The 19,628-nt window shown below is 35.3% G+C and overlaps 4 protein-coding genes across 6 annotated transcripts; all 4 read left to right on the forward strand.

The window, feature by feature from the left end:
- Positions 1-1,279, forward strand: apoc1 (apolipoprotein C-I). The gene is made up of 4 exons (XM_079626240.1): positions 1-87; positions 472-540; positions 666-804; positions 962-1,279. Exons 2-4 carry the CDS (start codon positions 486-488, stop codon positions 1,020-1,022), a joined length of 255 nt encoding a protein of 84 aa, XP_079482366.1. The 5' UTR covers positions 1-87; positions 472-485; the 3' UTR covers positions 1,023-1,279.
- Positions 1,280-2,452: 1,173 nt separating this feature from the next.
- On the forward strand, positions 2,453-4,073 carry apoc4 (apolipoprotein C-IV). Its single transcript, XM_079626080.1, has 4 exons — positions 2,453-2,620; positions 2,736-2,778; positions 2,910-2,991; positions 3,083-4,073. Exons 2-4 carry the CDS (start codon positions 2,736-2,738, stop codon positions 3,264-3,266), a joined length of 309 nt encoding a protein of 102 aa, XP_079482206.1. The 5' UTR covers positions 2,453-2,620; the 3' UTR covers positions 3,267-4,073.
- A 1,176-nt stretch (positions 4,074-5,249) lies between these two features.
- apoa2 (apolipoprotein A-II) lies at positions 5,250-6,844 on the forward strand. Of its 2 annotated transcripts, none has more exons than XM_079626623.1 (4): positions 5,250-5,371; positions 5,655-5,691; positions 6,091-6,319; positions 6,422-6,844. In XM_079626623.1, exons 2-4 carry the CDS (start codon positions 5,655-5,657, stop codon positions 6,576-6,578), a joined length of 423 nt encoding a protein of 140 aa, XP_079482749.1. In that variant the 5' UTR covers positions 5,250-5,371; the 3' UTR covers positions 6,579-6,844. The 2 variants fall into 2 exon arrangements, with proteins under 2 accessions (XP_079482749.1, XP_079482750.1); XM_079626624.1 differs by having other exon boundaries at positions 5,288-5,376.
- A 2,696-nt stretch (positions 6,845-9,540) lies between these two features.
- On the forward strand, positions 9,541-11,476 carry apoc2 (apolipoprotein C-II). Of its 2 annotated transcripts, none has more exons than XM_079625795.1 (4): positions 9,541-10,052; positions 10,515-10,577; positions 10,669-10,828; positions 10,999-11,476. In XM_079625795.1, the coding sequence occupies exons 2-4, from the start codon at positions 10,529-10,531 to the stop codon at positions 11,093-11,095; spliced, it is 306 nt and encodes a 101-aa protein (XP_079481921.1). In that variant the 5' UTR covers positions 9,541-10,052; positions 10,515-10,528; the 3' UTR covers positions 11,096-11,476. The 2 variants fall into 2 exon arrangements, with proteins under 2 accessions (XP_079481921.1, XP_079481922.1); XM_079625796.1 differs by having other exon boundaries at positions 10,009-10,052; positions 10,495-10,577.
- The last annotated feature ends 8,152 nt before the right edge of the window (positions 11,477-19,628 follow it).

Here is a 19,628-nt window from a genome sequence, read left to right on the forward strand (position 1 = left end):
TACGTCAGCTCAGTCCAGCTATAAAGGGCCAAGCCATCTGTGGGTCATCACAATCTCAACCCAATTCTCCTGAGGACTAAAAGCAAGGTATGACAATTTACATTCAATTTATTCTTCTCATGATAACTTTCCAAACTTTTAAACTGAGTAAGCAGCGAATCTAGCGAGCTTTTCAGTGGAGCAATAGAACAGACGTTCTTTTCTTCCCTTAAGTAAATAAATAGTATATTGGCGACATCTAGGCTTCATTCCTTGTCAGCATCTGTACATTCACCAGCTTTTACATTTATTTCCCATGTTATTTAAAACAGTAGGCTATTTACCCCGTCTACGCACTGTTTGTGACTAGGGTTACGTTCATTTGTGACGTAGCCTATTACGGTAATCAAATAATGTTATCTAAAATTGGTCGAAATCACCACTGTCCGTGATCGTTGGCTCTCTAAACTCGCTTTATTTTCTGTGTTACAGAAAAGACTGAAAAGATGAAACTGTACCTGGCTGCAGCCGTGCTGATGCTTGTACTTGCTGTACACACAGGTAATTGTCTAAGATAAAATATTCTTAAGACATATTAAACATCAGTTCTTGGTATATATAATGCTATTTCACATCAGTACAAATGAGATTCATGCATTTACAATGTTTACCTGAAATTTAAACAGAGGCCCAGGAAGAGCCCACACTGGAGCAGCGTTTCGCCACTTTCCAGACCCAGGTGAAGGAGATTGCAGATGACCTGACAGAGAAGACCAAGACCACCTTTCAACAGTTGGATCAGAGCGAGTTTGCTACTAAAACCAAGTAAGATCGTTATAATTCACAATTCAACTTTACTTTACATGTTATATTTATATATAAAATGCATTATTAAACTGGTCGTGTTGTATTTGTACTGGCATAGAAGCTGCTTCACATTTCTGTGGCTTTTTCTAACATGAATGTGTTTTTGTCTTGGCAGGAGCTGGTTTAGTGAGCAGTATGAGAAGATGAAGCAGAAGATGTCTGAAACCTTCCAATAAAATAAATATTGATGACCATACCCTTCATCTCTGCAACCCTGCAATTACTTTGTTATATGTGATATCACCCCCACCATGATGTGCCAACTGGTGCATTTGTTACAGTTTAAAACGACTTCAAACTGTGATGCTTGTCATTTGTGAAATCTGTAAAGTATCTTACAATTTTGTGGGATGCTGTTAAATATTATGGAAAAATGTGAAATCTAAAAATTCATTCTGAATTTTTTTCAAAACAATAAACAGTGGAAAAAGAACCAGTTTGTGTTTGTTTCATTTGAAATGTGTTCATATTAACAATGAAATATTTAATTATTTTGAATATAAATTTGAATTATTATTTATATATATATATATATTTGTATCAACCTACATAACAGGAATATGCTACATCATTTTATAAATCAATTTTAGTAGTTTAGTCAGTTATTTCTAAAAGCAGATAAACCAATAAAGAGCAATATACAGGCACACACTAACTATAAATGATGCCATAGCATCAATATAACACCAATCAATAAAGGGTCAATCAATATATAATATATAAACCAGTATGCAAAGTTGCAAATCATAGGTCAAAGGGCTTCTAGCATCAGACCACATCAGGCTAAAGTCACTGTTTGTCCTCAGTTAATGATCATTACTTCCCATGATTAATATCAACCCATGCAGTTCAGCAGTCAAGAGGACTGACTAACTGACCCCTTTTCTTTGAATTACATCCCACTATTGAATTCCTCTGGCCTAAATGCAACAAATGTGAACTTGTTTTTCTGTTCAGTACCTCAAAGGATCAAGGTTGAAACATCCTCCATATGTGCTAACAGCGAAAAACTGTCAGCTGGTAACAGGAATTATGCTGATATAATAATCTAATATTTATAGACCTTTTATGGAAGGCTTTGCTGTGCATCTACACTTAACAGGAATATATACCACCAATATATCATTGTTCGAATGTAAATTATTGTAACAATATCTAGTATATTATGTAGTTGTTAGATGAGTTCAACAGCATGAAGGTTGCTGTATGCGTTGCTAAACCAAAAACCAGCATGCTGTTGAACTGATCTGATAATGATACTGCATATTATTCTCCATATCTTTCTTGCATTTTCTTTGGCCAAAGCTAATTAAAAAATCATAAGATTAATGGAGAAAGTAAAATGGCTCAGGGCCATATGGACCCCGACCCCACCTTCAAGTGAACACCCCACAAACAAAACAGCAAAATATATAAATATGATTACTAATACTATAGTATGAATACTATATAAAATATAATTGTGATTTGTATTTATTTAATTACATTTATATATTATTGATAGTTTATAAGTTTATAAATATAAAATTGTACCCCAAACTTTTTTTGCTAAGTAAACAGCAGACAGTGCCTACTCAGAAATGGTGTGATCTGTTTCTCTGAATTGATACAAATACAGCATTGCTGGAGCAAGTTGGCACTCTTCAAAGATAACACTGAACCAAAGACAACCTCATCGCAAAAGCCTCAGAAAAACAACAGTGCGTCTGGCAGACAGTTCTTCTGAAGAAGAAAAAATTACATCTACTTCTCCACTTCTACATTAACTCTAAAGGTACATATGTACTATATGTTTAAGTTTTACTTGTTACCACCACACTGTAATAACGTATATGTAAGCAATTCCAAATCTATTACCAATTTAAGATCTTAACTGATTGTTCTGCCAGATGTCCAGATTGGTGCTATTTGTTCTGGTGGTGATGTTGCAAGGTCTGTCTATGTATATATTTTATTTATCGCTGCTTTTGATATAAAAGACTAAAGATATATAGACAAAAAAATCAATGGAAATATCGATCATGCAACTTATTTTAAAATCTGTAAATCTACGCCCCCCCTAGTGTGTTTGACATTGTCCAACCCGTTGCCTTCTGCTGCTCCAGACAATGCTGGACTTCTTGGAAGAGCACAGCAGGTGTACAGGTACAGCTAATACATATTGTTTAGTCACTGCTAAAATGGAGTGTGGACATGTTGTTTTACTTCTGTTTGTTTGTGTGTCTGACTGATACAGGGACACAAAGACTACAGTTCTAAATGTTGGCAGCACAGCTGCTGGTTTCGTTGGCATGTACTTTGAGGACCATCTTAAACCTGTAGCTGACTCTTACATGGAGTGGGCTAAAGACAGTGCAAGTTCCCTTTGGGAGAGACTGAAAGGAAAAGTGCCCACCTTCAGATCAACCCAAGATAAATAAGCAGAACAGACTTTTAGGGAACAAAAAGCCCCCCGATCAAACCTCACTTAAGCTTTAAGCATACTGATATTGTGGAATTAATGCACTGAATCATATCTCCAATGTAGTCCTTCCATTGCAATAATGCAAACATGACGTAATGTAAAAAGTGCAACTAAACTGTACAAATAGCGAGAAAAAGAAATAAAGAATGTTTTCTTTTAACACCTAACTAATAAACGTGCTGGATAATATCACAGAACAAATGGATTGTGGAATCTTTGAATGAGAAACAGTGGATGGAGTAGGAAACAGGAAAAGAATAAAGGAAGAAAATGAGAGACAAAATGCTAAAAGAATACAATATGAATAATGATAAATATTTGCCAAATAATTTAATCTAATTGAAAACATTTAAAAGAAAGAAAAAAAAGGTCCACGGGTTGTAGATTAGACACGTTATGTTCCAAAGTGGAAAGTTCGCTGGGTCTGATTCTGTCAATTTGGCATGTTGAAAGCTTTTCACAACCTTTGGACAGCCTTTGCTCAACCATTATTCGTTTATGTACATTAAAGTCAAGAATATTGATTCTGGCACTCTTGCAAGAAAAAAATGAAATTGCTGTCCAAGCACAATCAGTAAATTTAGTGCTGAATAGGTTAAGATAATGTAAGGAAATGAGAAATGTTTATTTGAATGACTAAAAACTGTAAAAATGCATTATTGAGCCTTTCAGATTGCCTAGAGACTTCTGTGTTGAGAAGTATATTCACATATTAATATATTAAAAAAAGCCATCATGTGCAATTTATGATTGCAACTGTTACAAAAAATTCTCTTGTCTCATCTTTGTGTTCCTGTAACTCAACTAGAGCATGGTGCAACAACGCCAAGATTTTGGGTTTAAACCCCGGGGAAATATATACACTAATAAAATGTGTACTTTACAGCCAGCACTTTATAAAACTGGTATAGGGTCACCCAACAGGTCAAAAAAGGTTTCAAAGGGGGTCAATGGAAAACCATTAAAAAAATTTAGGACTCCTAAAACAACAGTATTGTGAAAAGCGCTTAGCAAATAAAAATTCAATTTAACTGAAATGTTTCTCTCTAGGTTTATACATCTCACATCACTCTAATAATGGGTAGAAAAGAAAGGATATGGTTAATAGAAAAAAATAAAGTAAATATTTCCAGATAATATTTAATCATTTGTTGGGATATATACCAATAAATGATAAAAAATTCTCTCGAAAATATTTACTTTTTTTATTAACCATATCCTTTCTTTTATGTATATATACTATATATACATAAAGATTTGCTTTTCTTTTTTTCCTTTTGCATTGCTTTTCTTTCCTTTTGCATTGCTTTTCTTCTTCTTTTGAAGCTGGCTTTGCATAAAAGTGCCTGCTAAGTGTATATATTTATCCTTAATGTATCTAATGTATAATTTAAACACTCACATCAACGTCTTTAATAAATAAGAGGTCGCAAAAGGTTTCTATGGAGAAATATATAAAAAAAGTGAAATATTTTAGGTCTCCCAAAACTATAATAACAGTATTGTGAAAGATGCTATACAAATAAATGTGAATTGAACTGAAATGTTTCTCTCTAAGTTTATACATCTAACATCACTCTAATAATGGGTAGAAAAGAAATGATTTTAATAAGAAAAGTATATATAAAGCTTTGCTTTTCTTGCTTTTCTTTTTGCATTGCTTTGCTTTCGAAGCTGCTTTGTATAAAAGTACCTGTTAAGTGTATAAATGTATCCTTAATGCATATTTAAACACTCAGAGCACATAAATGTCTTTCATTAGTGATTTCATAAGTATCCTCTCATGCCTTATTAATACACAAATACTTTGAATACACAGTGGACTTTGAGTGGACAAACTATGGTGTACATGTTTGCCCTGTAGGAACAGCGTGGGTGTGTATACAGGCAGCATGAGTGTGTGATTGATTGTGAGTTATTGAGTGTGTGTGTGATGACGTTTGTTTGGTCAAGCGGTCAGGCAGATATAGGGATGGACGGCAGACAATATAACTGCAGACTCAGCTGGTGAAGTTGACTCCAGTCCTTTATTTCTCTCTACAGGAATCTCACTAGCACAAGGTAAAGTGAGTCTTCACTATGTTGCTCTTATTTATACATGCATTAACATGGGGATAAACTACTTACAATGCCTCACTATTTTAAAAAGAATTTAAATGCATCTCTTTTTTCCCCGCAAATGCAAAATAATGCATATTGCATCTTGACTGTTTATACATTTGAATTTTTGCTTTGTGTTTGTGCATGTTTTAAATACATGTAAGAGTTAAACTTTAAGAGAAAACTGGTGATATTCACATATTTTCCAAGCATATCATGTCTAAATTTCTGTCTCCTCTCCTAGATGAAGCTGACATTTGCTCTCATCCTTGCACTCCAAGGTAAAAACTAGTTCTTAAAAATTTGTTAACTGGTGCACAACTGGACAAAAGAAAGATATTTTAGAACAGAAGGCCTGTTCATTTCGATTTGCTCATCAAAATGAAAGTTTTTGGCAGATTTAATTCAAACAAGTAAAATAAGTCAAAAGTCTATTTGCATTTAGTATTGAATAAATGAATGACTGACATGTTACCTGTAAGTGGCATCTCAGCATGTAGACATGTTACGATGAGCAGCAGTTTACCAGTGCACATAATGGTGCAGACCTTTCTCTGACACAAACTCTATTTTCACACATAATAACCAGAAATTCTTCAATGAATGTGGGTAAGCATGCTGTTTTAGGTGGGCACAGTGCTCTTTTATATCATTCTCAAGGTCTTTTCTTCCTCCTGTAGTGTCGGTGTGTGTCTGGGCACAGCAATGGCCCGAGCCTGACAAGGAGTTAGTTGAGAAATATGAAGGACTGAAGGCAGTTTTCTTTAAGAGGATTGTCACTGCTTGGGAAAAGGTCAAAGACTCTGCTCAGCCAATGCTAGAGGGCACACCAACAGGAGGAAGAGCCCAGGAGATTTATGGTGAAATTAAGCAGAGCCCAAGAGTTGAAAGCACCATCAAAATTATAAGGTGAGGGCTGCCTCAAACTAGTCATATGGCTCTTACGCCATCATTCTAACATCATTCATTCCAGTAAATCCATGTGAGTAAATCCATGTGTGCTTCTTCCAGCGGTCTGGCCAGTGAGCTGGAGCCTGTGGTGGACAAAGCTCGTTTGGCTCTTCTCGGTGCTTATGGCCATTACCTCCGGCCCTACATTGGCGAACACCTGGACAAAGCAATCACCAGCATCAAGCCAGTGCTGGATACCGTCCTGCCTCAGGCATAGAGTCCACTGCTCATCAAACACTGACGACTTCAACCAAGCAAACATGCATTTTCATTGCTTCAATAATAGATCCAAATCTGAAACGATCTGACAGCTGGGTGTCCAGCACAGTCAACATGTTGCATTTTTGCATGTATATACTGTATCTGTGAATTTGATACTGTTCTGTTTAGTGCAGAGAAAAAAATAACATCCGGTCATGTGATTTTGTGTGCCTCATAAAGAAACAAGACTCATTCGAAATAAAAACCTTTGGAAAATGCAAACCCTGGTTTTGGATGTGATTAACTAATGTGTACTGTAGCACAAAACTAAAACATGGGTATATTACTTTAAACATGATGTATTTAAACACCTGAAAGGTCAATTTTCACACATGCATTGAACACTTGTGTAATGACCACTGATAAGGTCCACAGTCCCACTCTGACATGAACATAAGAATTAGACTCTTGAAGAAATGTGTTATTCGACAGAATAGAAATCAAATAATATGCTAAAAAGCACCTATGTATACTCTACTCATTCTGTCCATGATGAAAAGCCTATTTTCATACAATTTTCACCTTTAGCTTTTGGATTATAGAAATTTAGTGTAAACTAATAAAAAGAACAATATAATATATGATATAATAATATAATAATATAATATAAAAATAATAATAATAATAATACAGTCCTGCTCAAAAGTTTACATACATCTAACAGAATCTGCACAATGTTCATTTTAACAAAATAAGGGGGATCATACAAAATGCATGATATGTTTTTAGTACTGTCCTGATCAAGATATTTTACATACAGTCCACAAGACAAAAAAATAGCTGAATTTATAAAAATGACCCCGTTCAAAACTTTACAACACCCTTGATTCTTAATAGTGTGTCATTACCTGGATGATGTTTTTGTGTGTGTGTGTCTGTGTGTGTGTGTGTGTGTGTGTGTGTGATGGTTGTTCTTGAGTCCCTTGTTTGTCCTGAGCAGTTAAACTGCTCAATGTCAGAAAAAACCTTCAGGTCTTGCATATTCTTCAGGTTTCCAGGATCTTTACATATTTTAACCCTTTCCAATATTTTTGAATTTGAAAATCAAGGTAAGTTAAGTTGTACTGTTGATTCTACTGTTGTACTGTTGCTTTCGAAGGGCATACTAAATAAATTATATTTACACAAAATAAGAACAATTGGGAGTGGGACATCTATCTTTATCCTGCTTTGCTAAAAACTGAAGAATTTGCAGGACCAGAAGCATTTTTCTGAAGAACATTGGGCAGTTTAACTCCTCAGGACAAACAAGGGACTCAAGAACAACCATCACAAAAAAAAAAAAAAAAAAAAACACAGCCTCAGTGGGAAGGATAGAATGTGTGTTTGAGTGTTGGAAGGAGGCTAAAGGTTTTTAACAGAAGTAATTTGAGACAAATCTAAATCAAAAACAGCATAATTTCATGTGTAAAGCCTGATGATAAAACAGAAGAAAAAAAATCCCATAGCTATTTTTAGGGTCTGAAATTTCAGAGACTTAAGACTGTAACCACCCAGAAAACTCATGCAACCGTCTAGCAATGTCTTAGTAACCATACAGAACACCTAGTGTATGTTAACCCTACTAATGCATTCGGGTCCATAACCTGAATGTGGAACATACTTTTTCTTTTTTAAACTATAGTTTTTAGTACAAAAGTTAATCTTTGGATATGTGTTAAGACTTTGAAAACATTTTTTATTAAATTTTTTATGTAATAGTTATAACCATTTAAACTAAATTGTTACACCTTTTGCGTCCGGGTCAGTTTTGACCCAGAAGTAAACTGGGGCTTTACACGTGAAATGATGCTGTTTTTGATTTAGATCTGTCTCAAATTACTTCTGTTAAAAACCTTTAGCCTCCTTTCCAACACTCAAACACACATTCTATCCTTCCCACTGAAGCTGCACTTTATAAACATGCGCACACAACATGCTCGCACACAACATGTGCGCGCGCACGTACACACACACACACACACACACACACACACACACACACACACACACACACACACACACACACACACACACACACACACACACAAATTCAAAATAAAATTATAACATTTCATAGATAAAATCATCTAAATTTGAAAAAGCTCTGCTGCCACCTATTGATGAAAATGTATTTTTTCATCTAAAATTTTATGCAAATAAAATGTATATATTTTGCTTGAAAACATTTCAGAGTAATATTGATGCCATTTTTGTTTTGATTTGTTAGAAAAAGAATGTGTAGTTTTCTTGCATTACACTGGCTTTTGCTGTAGTTCTTGTAAAATTGTACTTGTCAAAGAATCAATAATGAGGGTGTAAATGTAGAAATAGCATGGTAAAAACATGGCAACATTCAAAACTTAAGACATTGGTTTTAGTTGAAACATTTCATGCAACAGGTGTATACAGCTTTAAATGCATTACAAGGGTTAAGGTGGCTATAGAACGATCTGACCAACTGACACTTTGCCTTTCTTTAATGTAATAATGCCCCCAAGTGTGCAACAAGAGTGTTTTATCGGTGTCAGTCAAAACTGAAGCTCTCAAAGGTAACCACCTGCTGAGGTTCATCACTTGGCATATTGCATAACACATGCATTTCCCTCTCTCTCTCTCTCTTTCTCTCTCTCTCTCTACTCTCTCTCATTCACGCATGTACAATAGTAAAGAATTTCAACTATTTAATATTTTGGGGCATTTTCAAGCAATACAGAAAACCTAATATCCTTCTAAGTGACAACAGTGTCACGATTATGATTAAAGTTCATAGAAACCTCACTGTGATTTCTCACTTTTCATATCTTTCCATGTTGTTCAAGAACATTTCCACAGCATGATATTATACAACCGTGTTTGGGAGGAAATTGATTTCATAAACTCGAAAACATCCCACCTTGATTCCAAATACAAACACACTTTTACACAAATAACCTGAAGTAGCCATAACAGGCTGACGTGTCTATGGTGAAACAGACTTAGGACTTTATTTGGAAACGTGTTGAAGTTCAATTACGCAAGACAAGAGCCTGTGAGAATTTATCTGTCTGCTGGTGGATGGGGCACAGAATATAAAAGACGCTATCGTAGCGTATTATCATAATAAAAGAGCTCAGGTATGAGCTTTCCTTATTCTTAAATGTCAGACTGTTGATCAAAGCCAGCACGTTTGTATAATGTGATCAGTCAGTTTGTCTCTTTATGTGAAGACTGAAAAGCCATATCTTTTTAACAAGTAATCTCTTTTTAGTCTTTCTTATCTTACAACAAACCCCAGCAAAAAGCACCGCTCTACATAAACACACATACACACTCACATAGCATTTATCTGAGACGGTTGCACTTTGGCACTTGGGTTATCAGGTCAATAAATCTACAACCATATATATAAGATAGGCCAAAGAGTGTTTGCCTCTAACCCATCTGACACACTTTCCGCAGAAGAGAAACTGTGAGTACAGCCATATTTTCCCTCTTGCATTAATTAAAGAGCATTATAAAAATGTTCAGATAATAGGACAGATTTTATGGTGCTTGACTGTTTAGCTATGAATCCATAAATCTGCTGAATTCCTATAATGCACATGACGCAAGTCTTTATAGAGGACTGTACAAGGAATATTTTAAAAAAGCATGAAAAAAAGGTTAAGGTTAAGTAAATGCTTTCTTACAATTTTTTTTTTAAAGTAGGAGTAAAGTAAAATAAACAAAAATTAATTGTTTATGAACTGCCTTGTAATATTCAGCAACACCAGACATAATCTAGTGTAACAGAATATATATGCTTTTTATAGCTTATTGATGACTTAATTGAGTTTGTCACAAGGGATAAAACACTGCCCTCTTCTGGTCATATTTTTATTTTCATTCTTGTGCTGTCATTATCTGACCAGTGCTTTACTGAATCCCTCAGACCTACCTGGCATTATGAACAAGCTTCTGGCGATCACGGTGTTCATTGCTTTCCTTGCTCTGGGTACGTACACACACTCATAAACACACACACAATTAGATTATTATTATTAAAGAAGAAGGACTTATCGGGCAAACTTTCCCTCCCCCTCCAGGAGCGGAGAGCTTCCGTGTGCCCAGGCAGGCAGAGGAGGAGGAGAAGGGAACCATTGCCACTGTGGTGGACAGCCTGAAGTCCTACTACGACCAGAGCGTTGACACTGCCAGCAGCTATGTAGAGAGCATCAAGGGCTACAAGCTGGAAGAGAAAGCCAAGTAAGTCCAATTTTATGTTACTCTAGTACTCACACATATTCCCTTTATCAACTCCTCTAGGCTTTCAGACTGTTACATGGTCAATAAAGAGCTTTTAATGTTCATAACACCCTGACCATGAAGACTCATTATCCATTTTGTTCTGACATTTTCTTTCCTCCCTCATCAAGAACCCTGTATGACGAGACCGTTCGTGCCGTCAGCACCTACGCCGGCATCTTCAACGACCAGGTGTACCACATTTTGTACCCTCAAGACAGCTCTTAAGTTACACAGTATCAGACCTCAACACCGCTCCATCTGTTTCTGGTCCTGAGTCTGTCACTATACGCTGGAATCACAATTACATGCATCCCGCAAGAAGACGGCACAGTCTGGGGTGAAAACATGACTTTTGAACTCTTATCTCCCAATGGCCTCTGCCCTGTCAATATACTGCAAAAGCACCCTGACGCACATCAGTGGAAAAGTATGATGTGAAGTAAAATCAGGTCTAATGCTCAACCACATGCTGTTTTTGGATGAAGATCAGAGATTCTACGCTACTGACTGTTACCTGGTCACCTCTAACATGCGTCTAGGTTAAAACAATCATCGACTGTTTCATTGTAGTCTGTATAGATTAAATAAATCCTTGTATGATATCAACTTTTAGTGGTTCTGTGTCCATGAGCATTAGCACATTGCAATAAAACTCCACATTTGTAGAAAAACAAGCCATTTTCTTTGCGTAGGTAATACCAAACAAATCGAACATATGAACACTCTAATTACCAATCGTTTGGAAGCATAAGTGCTATAAAATGTGCAAGTTTACACACTGCCATGAAGAATTACTTGTAATTGGATTAATTTACATGGTATCTGCAAATAGAAGTCTTTTTAGAGGGATCAAAGGATGCAACTGTTTACATTAGGCATTATGAAGGAATGCAATAATCTCTCTCTCTCTCTCTCTCTCTCTCTCTCTCTCTCTCTCTCTCTCTCTAGACTGGTTAATCAGTTAAGTACAATTTGTCATGACTGACTAGAATTAAGGAATTTCAATATAATGAGCTTCATAAATTAAATAACCTTTTAGCAGCATAAGATGATCCTCTTTGTTTAATAATTCAAAGATGTAAATATTACACAAAATAAGTCCATCAGACATTGCTGAAACTGATACGCAATAACATAATTATCATGCAACATTAGATTAACTTTTTCAACCATTAACCATTGGCAATGAAACAACAAAACCTTCCTCAAGTAGCCATATCTGTGAAAAAAGGTTCCAAGACTGCAAATTATTTTTATTTATACATTTACTTATGGTTACTTTACAGACTGTTCTGTCACATTTCATATAAGATATTCAGTATACTAAATGATACAATAAAGCATGTCTATACACTACCGTTCAAAAGTTTGGGGCTAGATTTTTTTAAATAATATATGACTTTTTGAAAAGTATTTTATCCACACCAAGGCTGCATTTGATGGATCAAAAATACTGTAAAACATAATGTGAAATATTATCACTTGTTTTCTATTATCCCTGTTATGACAAAGCTGAATTTTATCATCATTACTCCAGTCTGTCACATGATCCTTCAGAAACCATTCTAATATGCTGATTGTTGAATACAATTGTATATTTTTGTCGATAATCATTTCTACTTATCTGCATCATTACAATCGTTTAGACTGATTTAAAGATGCAATACCTGCATAACACTACAGTTACATATCTGACCATGAACGGTTGTGGTTTCAGGCAGAAGATTATCAGGGAATAACAACTTAAAGATGATGTACATTGATAATGTACAACATTAAAGTAATGACAGTAATATTTCTTTATGTTTCACCCCATATGAACACTATAACCATAGTCATGCTCTCCATACAGACTGATTTTAGGTTTAAATATTTATAAATCAGCAGGTTTGCACAAACAGAGCTAGTGGCAGAGAGCAAAGGGTCGGCCGTGGCACACAGCAGGACATGTACTTTGCTCCAGGGCAACAGCTGAATTCAGACGAAAAGCTTTCTGAAAGGAATTCAGAACAACAACCTTGTTTAACCACCTGCCACATCGAAAATAGAATAAACTATTATCTATACTTTCTACGGAGAATTGATTGATTTCAGATCTCCATTCACTATTATAATTTCAAAATACAAGCGTGTTATTGATCTAATTCTGTTGGTAATATTCCTAAATCTGTTTAAATAATATTGTAAACTGTTTAAAGACACAAGTGAGTTTTACACGTAATGTGAAATTCATTGACTAAGCCTGATAAGAAAAACAAACGTGAATGTACTCTTATAATATTGTGCAACAGTGACAATCAATTATTAACTGATGTTACTTACTATCTTGTTGGCAAAACTATCGAATGGCCTTCACATAGCATAAAAAAGGGTGAAAAGGCAGCAAAAAGTTAACGATGATGTCGATTTGCACTGTTTAATCATCTCTTTTGACATATGTTATTTATTTATTCATTCATTATTTATATTTATTCAGGTTGCAAATGGCTGGTTAAGATAACAAATATATTATACTGGGGCTTCCCTATTTAAAAAAAAATATATATATATATATCTGGCACATTAACTTTTAAAATAGATTTCTTTTTCTCAGCATTCACAATTAGAGCGTGGAATATAGAAAAAAATGGCAAAAACAAGTAGTGAACAGTACACACACCCATTGGGGTTTCATGTTTTCACATTTTGCCCCTATAAAGTAGGATTTACTAGGACGGACGGACGCACACACGCACGGACACACACACACACTTACTTATGGGGGCATATAGACTTCTATTGTTTTTATACAGTAAATACATACCATAAGCTAACCTATTTCCAAACACTTTCAGAAAACTTTCTGCATTTTTATCATTTAAGAAAAAGTTTACGTTATTATTGTTTCCAAATGCGAAAACTCCCAAGGTGGTTATGACAGATATAGCTTATTTCTGGGTACAAATTTGCCCCCAAAATATGGTTAAGTAGAAACACACATGCACGCATGCACGCACGCACACACACACACACACACACACACACACACACGTTTATATGTTTTGGCCATTAACTTATATGACAACAGCGTTTTGGGAAAACACAAACTTTTGAAAGCAGGTTTTAAAGTGCACGTTTTTTAAAAATTATTCCGTTATTGTCTCCGCCGCGCGTAAACTACAAAAACACAAATTTGTGAAAACGGTGACGTCATGCACATACTTATTACGTGTTCAGTCAACAGAACCTAGAAGAATAGACATATCTTACTAAGACGTGATTATAGTATAGTTTATACTTTGTATTACTGTATACAGAAATGGAACATATTGAGACAGTTTATGAACCCTGTTTTGTTTTCAGGCAGTTTACAGTTTTTCTCAATTGCCAAAACACGATTTCTGAAACCTTGCTCCATTTTTCTGAAAACATTAAACACAAAACCTCATCTTCAAGCACTATTTATAAAACCTCTGACTCCTCTCGCAAAATGAAACGTCCGCCTCAAAACAGTTTTACCTGTGTTGAAAATCAAACACTACTCTCAAATCATAAACAAAGTGATCAAAATGATATACATTATCAAGCAGTCAGTAAACAATACACCAAAAAATATAGAAAACACATTGTTCAAAACATATAGTTCTCAGGGAGTAGTACATTTTTAATCTCAAAACAAATTTAATATGTTTCCATCATTGTCTTTTGATGAACTAAAACATGTTCTATCATAGTAGAATAGAATAGAATAGAATAGAATAGAATAGAATAGAATAGAATAGAATAGAATAGAATAGAATGAGGCATTTATATACTGTAGCGCTTTCATATGTATTACTGTACACCCAAAGCGCTTTACAATCATATCAGGGGGTCTCTCCTCAACACCACCAGTGTGTAGCATCCACTAGGATGATGCGACAGCAGCCACAGTACAACAGCACCAGTGCGCTCACACACACACCAGTTATAGTGGAGAGAGTGATAGAGCCAATTCAATGGATGGGGATTATTAGGGGGCCATGATTGGTAGGGGCCAATGTCGGTGGAATGTGGCCAGGACACCGGGGTTACACACACACTCTTTACGAGAAATACCAGTCATACCGGTCAAAATCTAATGTTTTGAGAATGAGAATGTGTTTAGAGTTTTGCTGAAAATTCTAAGTGAGATCTGCAAATTGTGTTTTACCATGTGAAATGGTTTCAGGTATTGACAACAGACTGCACAATTAGCTAAATGAGTTCAGGTAACTAACAACTTTGTTCAGCCAATGGGTTTTAGTGTTTTAGCAATTGAGAAGAACTGTAATATAACTTTCAAAAAACAAACGTAAACTATACAAACAGTTGCTAGGCAACAAGAACAGTTTTCCATCTGAAAACAGCTTATAAATCATACTAAATATTATTATTTTTTATTAAACGTAAAAATGCAGAGAGTTCTCTGAGGGTTGTGTTTAACGGTATGGGTTATTATGGGATAGAATATACAGTTTGTACAGAATAACAATCATTATGTATAAGTCCCCATAAAGCATGGAAACCCAACACTGCCAGATGTAAGGAAGCTGTTACTGTAATATATGTGAGAGTAATGTGTGTATCACAAACATCTGTGTGTATGTTTATGTCTGACAGACTTTAACAAAAAAAACACAAGCTAAAGTCAATATAAACATACTGTGCTTTAGAAAATGAAGTCTTATATTTATATACACTAATTTCTTATATTTTCTAATTTCAGATGGGTGTTGCCTTGTGATAACTGAATCTTACAGATCTCCTCTCTTCCTCCCTTCTCTGTCTTTAATCTCTCCATCACTCTCTTTCTCTGAGATTATCTGTGGTTCTATGTGATCGTATAAATAAACTTGTTCTCCTTGCAGACAGCACCTGACAAATATATAAATAATAACCAGAAAAATCAAACAATAAAGTTATGCTAATGTGTCCTTTCTTTAATGGGTTCTTTATCTGGAGGAGTGTCTCCAGGCTAATGTTCTGCTCTCAGGTGTTGAGCGAGTGTTTTACATTTCTCAGTTTTTCCATTGATGTGCAGTCCACTGGGATACCTCAGGTTTTCTATTCTTCATGCCTAATTCACTTTGATAAAAGCCATTAATGCTGCATGAGGCACAGAGAGAGAGAGAGAGAGAGAGAGAGAGAGAGAGAGAGAGAGAGAGAGAGAGAGAGAGAGAGAGAGAGAGAGAGAGAGAGAGACTTGATATTGAATTAATCTTTGGTTTTAATGAGTTCACTAAACATTTCGGCCAGTGTTACTGTTAATTACATGGCCAACGCATGTTCAATCTGTGCTGTTTCCTTTATTAGCACTAGATGGCAGAAGGTGTATATTATTATTGTATGACTCCAAGGCCTCCCATTATCTTTTTTAGGTCTAGTTATAATATAACATATCAAATATTCTAGTTTGCCAAAACTTGTTTTGTCTTCTTTTAAATCCGTTTAGGTCATCTTGAGGTCTCCTTTGATGTTTGCCAAGGCCCCTATAGTGGGCCCCGACACCCTTGTTGAGAATCACTGGTCTATAGCCTACCTCAGCATTCATGTTCAGCATTCATGTTCATAATAAATTAATAATATTTAATAAATTTAGTACATAACGAAAAAAACATGTTTATTCATATTAAAATAATTAAGGCGAGACACGGCAGGCAAAAACATCGTTTTTTTTCACTGGTCAATTTTGAGATTTTGGGCTATTTGTCTTCAATAACATGTTTTCTTTCAGACTTGTGCTGAAAAAAAGTCCAAAATACACATTTAGGTCTTTATTTTACTACACTTTGTCTATTTGCGTCAGTAGATTTCTCTGAAATTCAACAAAAGTTGCCGTTCTAAATCAACGCGCTGCTCCGCGATCTCTGTGTTCTTCCTTTAATCACGCACACGTCTGTGAAGCTCTCTCTCTTCTGTACAATGCTGTCGGATCCAAATATGGTCATTTCCTTTTAATCAGTAACCAATCGTGAAAGTAAAAGGGGCATTTAACCCTAAAAGCGAAATCTCATTGGCTGATGTCAATTTCTGACAGCGTGATTGGTTCAGATGCATCACGTGACGCGCTCTGACACTCAGATGTGTGTTTTTGACTGTTTTTCTGCTCAGTTGAAGGCCATAAATGCTGTGTTTATAAGTTTTGATGTGATTTAGGTGGTTTGTATTGTTGTTGCTAATGATTTGATAAGATATTGTGTCAGTAAATAGTTGTTTCCACTAAAAAAGTATGATTTTTTACATTACAAATCTTTAAATGCCTTTTTCTCAAAATGACTTTTCTCTCATACTCCAAGTCCGAAATCTCCTCTTCAGTAGCACCTATACACACCAAACTTTCCAGTCTTGTACCTAGTTATATTATGAAGACAATTACAGAGGGATTTGTAAATATATTATTCCTAGCCTGATTTATATAACATTTTATTCCAAAAAACATGGCGAAAATACATTTTTTAAGGCTATTGACAGAATATTCTGTTTTACAGGATAACAAAAGTAGATATCCATAAATCCCTCTGTAATTTTTTTCCCATCTAATATGTGAACACAATGAAAAAATAATTTTGAACCTGGCTTTATCCAATTCTGAGATTTCGTTTTTTAAAATATAGGCAAATTAGCGCATATTTAATTAGATAATGCCTAATTTGCATATTTAAACAATAAATTACAGAAAACTTGTAATACATTTTTTTCTCATCTTAATGTAGGTAATCAACTGGGAAAGTTTCATGGTGATATCTGCTAGTTACAAATATTTCCCTATTCACCTGTAGTGTCTCGCCTTAAACAAAATGGTCACTGGTTAAAAATATAATATAGGCTAATATAATGAAATACACTATATATTTTGCTTGAAAATGTTTGCTTTTTGCACCCACGTGGTGACTCACTGGCAAAACTTGAAACCGGATTTAGCAAACAGTGGGAGAGAAAAAGAGAATGAAAATCAAATGTTTCAAATTCTTATTTTAGGAGTGTTAGTAAGATTCACGCACGTCCCCCTTGCGCTCGCTTGCGCACGCTCTCTCTCTCACACACACACACACACACACACACACACACACACACACACACACACACACACACACACACACACACACAGAGAGAGAGAGAGAGAAGTGACAGCTGTGTCCATTAATACTTCTACCAAAACTGGAGTCACTCCACCATCTGTCTTTCCTCCACTGTCATCTATCTCTCTTGTTTTCTTTCTCTCGCTACCTCATTCTTCTCCACCCATCACCCATCCCAACAGATCCCTCTTGGCCTACTACATCCTTTCCCCTTATCTGTCTTTCAATAGGTGTGTCTGTTTCAGCAGTTGTTCCAGTAAAAAAAAAAAAACGGTACTTTAAAAAAATATATATATTATTAAAACAACAACAATGAACCAATTTTCAATAACAAACAAACTTCTTTTTTTTAAATAAATTAATTTTTATTTTTTTACCAAATTTAAAAGTGTAACGAAATTTTGTTCAGTAATACTTCAAATAAAGCCCAAAAGTTGTCAATGGGGAATAAGAAAAAATAACTTTTGTTGTTTTTGTCTTTGTTTCTGTTGTGTCTGTTTATTTTTGAAAAACCATCTTAGCCCTTTCTGTCTTTCCATTGTTGTAATCCACCTCCATAACATCTGTCATTTGTTCTCATTTACACAGACCAGTGCACTTGTTCTTTAAACACTCCAGATATTGAACAATCTCTTACACATTAAATGAAATTCCTCTGTTTATCTGAATTTCAAGCTACAATAGAGATGGAAAGCAGACTTATTACTGTACCAGGAGGACGCACATTCCCCTCCAAGTGATGGACATCATTCAACAGACCCAACACACTGCATGCTTTCTACTCCTCCTTTTCCATTTATCTATCTCATGTGTCTGGTCTTTAACAATAAACTGAAGCACATTAGCAACATATTTCTACAGGAGAACATACTTTTCATGTAGAGCAAATGCTTCTGCAGTATAAATGGTCTTTTCTTTCTATTTATCTTTGCCATCTCAAACTAAAGGAGTGTAAATACTGTCCATAAAACATTCTTCTGTATCTCAGTAAGTGCTTTTTCATCTTCTCTCCCCATCTGCTCTCTTCTCATTTCCCCTAAATCAGCTACAACATTGTATTTGGATTCCATTTCTTGTCTAATTATTACACGTGCCTCATTCCGCACGTCAAACAGTTGCAACAGACTACAGAGTAAATGGTGCTGGGTTCTGTCGCCCTCTTTTGCATAGCAGATAGATAGACTGTCTACCACCTCTGTTTATGTCGCTGTGTAAACTCTCTGTGGACATTTGCTCCATGCCACCCCTCCCTTCCTCCATTGTTTCCCCAGGCCGCTAAGTGAGTGCTGATTCTCTGTTCTAATGGTTTCATTGAAGGGCTTTTAATACAGACTGAGTGATCTAGAGTCTTCAACAGCCACCATATTGATCTCAAGTGTGTTGAGATAAAAGGACACCTGCGTTTCATAATAACCGCATTCATTCAAGCTCAAGGTTACCAACATAATAATATGTTTGGTGATAAGTGGATAATACCTCACGCTCGTTTGTCTGTGCTAATAGTAATCCACACACTGAAATGGCATTTGTTTTTGCTAAAAGTTAATTGGCTAAATAAAACTCTTGTCTACCTTTCTGAATATGTCAGCACCATTGATATATTAATACAACAAGTAAAATTAATTAATTAAGATTAAACTTTAAAGTATAGGCCCAATTAATTAGTAATTCAGCCTACA

This window comes from Phoxinus phoxinus (genome assembly GCF_949152265.1).
Source record: "Phoxinus phoxinus genome assembly, chromosome: 10".
Lineage (NCBI taxonomy): Eukaryota > Metazoa > Chordata > Actinopteri > Cypriniformes > Leuciscidae > Phoxinus > Phoxinus phoxinus.

Coding starts and splice junctions, on each gene's coding strand:
- apoc1 (XM_079626240.1), top strand. CDS start 486: ATGAAACTGTACCTGGCTGCAGCCGTGCTGATGCTTGTACTTGCTGTA. Junction 541..665: donor TGTACTTGCTGTACACACAG/GTAATTGTCTAA, acceptor AAATTTAAACAG/AGGCCCAGGAAGAGCCCACA. Junction 805..961: donor GAGTTTGCTACTAAAACCAA/GTAAGATCGTTA, acceptor TTGTCTTGGCAG/GAGCTGGTTTAGTGAGCAGT.
- apoc4 (XM_079626080.1), top strand. CDS start 2,736: ATGTCCAGATTGGTGCTATTTGTTCTGGTGGTGATGTTGCAAG. Junction 2,779..2,909: donor TCTGGTGGTGATGTTGCAAG/GTCTGTCTATGT, acceptor CGCCCCCCCTAG/TGTGTTTGACATTGTCCAAC. Junction 2,992..3,082: donor AGAGCACAGCAGGTGTACAG/GTACAGCTAATA, acceptor TGACTGATACAG/GGACACAAAGACTACAGTTC.
- apoa2 (XM_079626623.1), top strand. CDS start 5,655: ATGAAGCTGACATTTGCTCTCATCCTTGCACTCCAAG. Junction 5,692..6,090: donor TCTCATCCTTGCACTCCAAG/GTAAAAACTAGT, acceptor TTCCTCCTGTAG/TGTCGGTGTGTGTCTGGGCA. Junction 6,320..6,421: donor AGCACCATCAAAATTATAAG/GTGAGGGCTGCC, acceptor TGCTTCTTCCAG/CGGTCTGGCCAGTGAGCTGG.
- apoc2 (XM_079625795.1), top strand. CDS start 10,529: ATGAACAAGCTTCTGGCGATCACGGTGTTCATTGCTTTCCTTGCTCTG. Junction 10,578..10,668: donor CATTGCTTTCCTTGCTCTGG/GTACGTACACAC, acceptor CTCCCCCTCCAG/GAGCGGAGAGCTTCCGTGTG. Junction 10,829..10,998: donor AAGCTGGAAGAGAAAGCCAA/GTAAGTCCAATT, acceptor TCCCTCATCAAG/AACCCTGTATGACGAGACCG.